Source organism: Podarcis pityusensis (assembly GCF_964106645.2).
Source record: "Podarcis pityusensis genome assembly, chromosome: 7".
In the NCBI taxonomy this organism is placed as follows: domain Eukaryota; kingdom Metazoa; phylum Chordata; class Lepidosauria; order Squamata; family Lacertidae; genus Podarcis; species Podarcis pityusensis.
In genome coordinates this window covers 53,179,610-53,185,531 of record NC_138031.1, presented here as the reverse complement: position 1 = coordinate 53,185,531, position 5,922 = coordinate 53,179,610, and the positions used below count along the sequence as shown (strand labels likewise).

General features: G+C 44.4%; 1 protein-coding gene across 1 annotated transcript; it reads left to right on the top strand.

Annotated features, from left to right (window-relative positions):
- The first annotated feature begins 2,158 nt into the window (after nt 1-2,158).
- Nucleotides 2,159-5,560, top strand: LOC308481200 (uncharacterized protein). Its single transcript, XM_081013216.1, has 2 exons — nt 2,159-2,495; nt 4,007-5,560. Exon 2 carries the CDS (start codon nt 4,472-4,474, stop codon nt 5,543-5,545), a length of 1,074 nt encoding a protein of 357 aa, XP_080869342.1. The 5' UTR covers nt 2,159-2,495; nt 4,007-4,471; the 3' UTR covers nt 5,546-5,560.
- The last annotated feature ends 362 nt before the right edge of the window (nt 5,561-5,922 follow it).

Genomic DNA, 5,922 nt, shown 5'->3' with positions numbered 1-5,922 from the left:
CATATTACGTAAATAGACAGCAACAGTCAGATCAACAGTCATCTCAATACGTATTTGGGTATGGATCTGATGTATGATTTCAGCCCCAATCAAGCCTTTGGCTAGATATGTAGAAGTCTGTTTCCACACAAAGCTCTCATTTGCTAGATTATAGCAAATGTATTTTGCTTTGTTTTCAAAACTGCATTATCGCTTTAATAATGCAATTATAATTCACGACCTTTTTGGTTTTAGTTTTCTAGAAGCTTTAACCAAGGTTGGTGGCTATAGAACATGCTGTAATAACTTTGGATGAAATAAGATCTTAAAAGCAAAATGCACCACACACTTCTAGTGGTTAATTGCTTTATCTGTACTTGGTCTCTCCATAGGTGTAACATTGAACAATGAGTTAGCAACAATTGTTGCAACTTTTTTTTTGTAAATCACAAAATTGCTGTGCAATGATACTTGTGCATAGCTATGGGTGAATCTGTCAAATCTGTTTTTTTCTATTTTCTTCGTTTCTATATACATATTTGTGCACCTTATTTTCACTAATGTTTATGCTTTGCCCAATATAATGCATGTTATTTTAAAGAATCTGTGCATTCTAATGCATACCTTAGTGTATTCATTTTTGTACATGTTACTTGGGTAGAGTACTGGATTGCGAAATCCAGAGAAGAGCTCATCTTGAAGGTTGGCTGGTTTTTTTTGGTTGAAATGGTGTTTCAGAAAGTGTGAATTAGGTAGATTTGCATTGAAATATGAACTGAACAGCATTTCTCTGCCAACTTACGCTTTTGGAAAAGAATATGGAACGCAATCTACAATTATGAGGGTCTCTGCAAAATTCCCTCTGAGTTTTTATTAATGCCATCCGGAACCAAGCCTCACAATCTTCTGTGAAACCTCCGTTCATTTCAAAGGACTCTTTGTAGGGATTACACTCAACATGTCATGTTAACATGTGTACACAGGGTGGGGATAGTGTGGAATTACAGAACTAGGAACATCAACAACTCCCTCTGTTCAGAAATGGTGCACAAGTAGAGAGAGGACATAAGCTTATCTTTGAGGTTTAACTCGGTTGATAATAAGCTCACTTTGGTGTCTGACAGCCCCTCTTTTCCCTGCAGCTCTCTTCCCATCTTCTCTCTGCCTTCCCAGATCAAGATTTACCTTTAAAGAAAAAGTGCAAGACAACAACAACCCTGAAAGCAGCTGGTGACAACAGAAGGTTTGCAATATAACAAAATATCACTGACAAAACAGAATTTCAATTATGCCCAGAGGTCTGCCTTGCAACCAAGAAAGCCATCCTGCTGGTTGACCCCAGAGGCTCCAGATGGGGGCAGTGTTGCTTCCAAGCCACAGGACTCATTTTGATTGTTATTGTCATACATCCATCACCTTTCATATATGTCCAAAGGTGATGCAGAAATATAATAAAAGCAGGTAAAACACAGGTGACAATTTTATTTTCCAGAAGGTGGAAGAGCAACTAGGGGATCATCTATCTTGGATGTGGTCCTCATCAACAGGGAGGAACTGATCAATGAAATGGAAGTACTAGGTGCCTTGGAAGGAAGTGGCAATATTCTCAGGTTTTATGATACAGTGGCAAGGGAAAGTCGATGTGAGATTTTGACCAGCTCTGGCCCATCTGAAGCTGATACAGGCTCGTCTTATCTTGAGCCCAAGCAGAGTAGTCCACACAGCAGAAGGATAAGCAGTATGTGCCACATTCTTAACTTTATTTCCACTCTATGCTGAGAGAATACAAACATGCATCCTGCCTCTGTGAGAGCAGAGAAGCAACTCCCTCGGAAACAAAGAACACCGAGAGAACAGTGAAAAACAGGAAACCAGTGTACGTCACATCCAGTCTCCCATTTCCCGTGGGAACCCAACAGTAACGCTGACTGTGGAATGTAAACAACTGTCTTGTGACAAGCATTTTGCTGCACAGTGAAGAAAGCAGAAACCAACATCCGAGTGTAGTCAGACATGCACTTTGGACTTTAAGAAGAGTTATTTCAAAAAGGGTCAGGAACTACTGAGTGAAATTCTATGGTCAGAAATACTCAAAAAGAAGGGAGTCCAAGATGGATTTTAAAATGAAATATCGAGAGGGACTTCCGGCGAGGCAGCATGGAGGCTGCAACAGCAGAAAAGAGCTCCTGAAGCCAGCCAGAGTAAAAGGCTCTGTCTGGCCGACTCCTGAGCTCCCAGGACTGCTGCCGCCAGCACCGCCAGCGGAGAGGAATCGGGGGTGCCTGGGGAGCCTATCAAAGGAGCCAAAACACCCCCCCATGACCTTGATTGAGCCGGAAAGGCACCCGACCACCCCCCCCAACAGCCGAGAGGAGCTCCAAAACCAGGAGGACAGTGGAGCTAACGCAAAGAGGGAGAAAGAAAGGGGGAGAGAGGAAGAAAAAGAAAGAAAGAAAAAGGAGCCCCAAACTTACCGCTGCTGCCCCCATCTCTGCTGACAAGAAAGCAGAGGAGAGGTAGGTGAGCACGGGAAGGCAAAAGAGGCTCCGGAAAAAACACGTGGCTGAGCCCCACCGGGAGCTCCAGCAGCAAGGAAAACAGAGAAGCCGCATAACAAAGGGGATTTCCCCCCCTTCCTTTCTTTTCTTTTCCTTTTTTTTAACCCCCCTTTTTTTTAACCCCTTCCTCCCCTCCCTCCCCCCTTTAAAATATATATATATATCTTTTTTATCCCTCCCCCCCATATACCTACTTTTATCACTTTTCTTTTTAAAAGAGGGGCCACTGCTGCTGCAGCCACCCTCTATTTGAATCTTTATTTTTATTGCTATCTTTTCTACACACTATTTAAAGACACACTTTTCCACACACACACTCTGAATTTAAACCTCATTTTATTTCCACCTCAAACTCCCCTCTTAAGAACTAAAATGGCAGTACCCAGAAAACAGCCCTGAACCATCACAGGCCATTTCCTGGGACTGCCACTTCGCCCCAGACTTTCCACTCTCTTTTACCTATCCTCTTTTACCTATACTTTACTCATTTTTAAAATAAAATAAAATAAAATAAAAAGCTCTATCTATCTATCTATCTATCTAAAGACAACCCCCCCTTTTTTTTAACCTTTAATTCTCATTTTTATCTTTTACCCGTACATTTTTAATTACTTTTTTACAAACAAAAAATAATAACAATAATTAGGGGGAAATATTATTATTATTATTATTTTTAAAAAAACCAAAACCATACAATTATTATTTTTTCTCCCCTCTTTCTCTTTTTAAAGCCCTTTCTTTTCTATTTGTTGGCTTGTTCTTGAGGGGGGAATCTTTCGCCCCCAGCTACGACCACCACTCTCTTTTAAAACAAAAATTTCCTCCATATCACTGCTATTGCTATTGATACTCTCCCCCTCAACTCCCCTCCTTTTTATTTTTCTCTCCCTTTTTTCTCTCCCCTCTCTCCCTTCACCCCTCCTCATTTTTTCCTTTTATCCCACCTTTCATTTCCCATCCCCAATTTTGTTCTCTATCCCTTTAATTTTTTTAAATCAACCCCCCCTTTTTAGCCTGTTCATCAGTTTGTTTTTGAGAGGGGAGCCCTTCCCCCCCCACCCCCTATTTTAAAATAAGACTTTCCTCCATACCATTGCAGCAGCTTACCCTCCCTCCCTCCCCTCTCCCCCTCTCTTTTCTTCTCCTTCCTTTTCCCACCCTTCCCCCTCCTCCTCTCCTTTTCTCTCCCTCCTCCCTCTCTCCATCCCCCCCTTCCCCTAAAGGAAACACATACACACATTCATATCACCCTATCATAATTTGCCCCCCTCATACTATAGCTAAAACTACTGCTGCATTCTAATACCGCTGATATTACTGTACTATCTCTCCTCGCTCTTTCAACTCTCTTTTTGTCCCTCTCTCTCTCTTCTCTTTTACTCCAATCTCCCCTCTCCCCCCCGCCTCCCCCCTTCTTCTTTCTTTCTTCTTCTTCTTCCCTTTTTTCTCCCTCCACCCTTTACATATAGCCTATTTGTCTGTCTCTGTTTCTGAGCGCACTCCCAACCCCAACTTCCACCTTAACTGGACCCCAATACCCCTTTTGGGCATATACAACCCCCTCCTAAACACATATTTCCCCTGGCCCCACCCCTCTAATCTCTTGCATCTCTACCTGCTAACCCCCTCCCTTTATATGAACTGTCTGTCCGTTAGTCTACCCATCTCTGCTTACCTGCCCCCCCCCCCACCTCGGCGGCACCGCTGAGGCATCCACAAAAGCCCTAGAGAAGTTCTTAAAACACAGGCTAGAAGTGACACAAATGACCACCTAATCCAAACGCTCTGTAAAAGCCACCAGCCAACAAAGCCTGATCAGCTCAGCAACCCAACAATACCCAGGAATCACCACTGCCACAACTCCTAACCACCACACGCCCTACCCCAAGAGGACGCCAAGCCAACCTCAAACCAAAACCATCAGGGAGACCGAGATGACACCAACCAGGGAGATGGCAAACAATGCTAAGATGGTAACTCCCCTTCAAGATGACGACCACCCAATAACGAAACGAGATCTGAGGGAAATGGAAGCAAGATTAGAAGCACGATTAGAAGAAACACTGAAGGCCACAATGGCTCCCATGCAGGTACTAATCAACAATCTAACCTCCAAAGTGGAAGCTCTAGAGAACAAGAACCAAATGCAAGAAAGAATAATAGAGCAATACCGGGAGGAGAACACACGTGTGAACAAGAAACTGGACGAACTGGTAAACCAAATGGAAGCAGAACACAGAGAGATGAAAATTAAGCAAGCCGACCTTGAAGACCGCAATAGACGTTGTAACATCCGCTTCCGCAACTTTCCTGAAAAAACAGAGGAGAAAAGCCCAGCAGACCTAATTATACGCTGGCTGAAAAACACAATCCCAAGCCTGAAACTTGAGGCAGATGACTTGGAGAGGGCTCACAGAGCCCTAAAACCTATGCCAAAACCCAGCGCCCCCCCAAGAGACATCATTGTATGCATCACACGCTACAAAAAGAAGGAAGAGGTATGGAACCACCTCAAAAACTCAACCAACCTTCGATATGGAGAAACCCCCATTCTGGCCTTACAGGACCTATCTCAGGATACCCTAAACCGGAGGAAAAACCTGCGCCCATGCACCCAGCGTCTCCAACAAGCAGGGATCAAATACCGATGGGGCTTCCCCTTCCGCCTCATTGTAACAACCAACACAACACAACACATGGCTACCAACATACCTGAGGCCCTGCAACTACTAAAAAACCTTGAACTCAACCTCCCACCGGAATGGCAACCGACAAACCCACCAAGTGACAGCCCCAACCACGAGGAAACAACAGCAAACAACTGGACAACGGTACAGAAGAAAAAGAAACAACAGAAGCGGCACAACAACGCAAACCAATACAGGCAAGCATCATGCTCAGAACCGTCCCGCCGGCCATACGACACAAGAAACCAGACCAAGATCAACCAAACCAATTCATCGCAGATGGACAACCCTACAACAACAACAACAACCCCAGCTGAATGAAGCAACCAGGAAAAAACCACAAACTGAAGGACTGGTGATTCCCCCCCCCCTTTCCCCTCTCCCCCCCCCAAAACATAGATTTAGTTAACACCATCAACATCCCCCCCAGCCCCGCACCCCCACAGGAATCCCCAACCCAACACCAGTCCAGACGACCTCAACCACATTCCCCATCACCCACACCTTCAACACCCCCATACTCCATACTAGGGAAAAACAACTCCCCCAACCTTAATAACACAACCCACAATCAGGCTAAAATCTGATACCCAACCAGCACTATGGTGGCACCAGAGCGTACCAGCACCCACATCCCCACCCCAACACACCAACAATGTTGCTCATAACATTGGCAACATTGCTTATGAACCTTATAC

Excerpts from the sequence above, each read along its gene's own strand:
- LOC308481200 (XM_081013216.1), top strand. The coding sequence starts at position 4,472 with ATGACACCAACCAGGGAGATGGCAAACAATGCTAAGATGGTAACTCCC.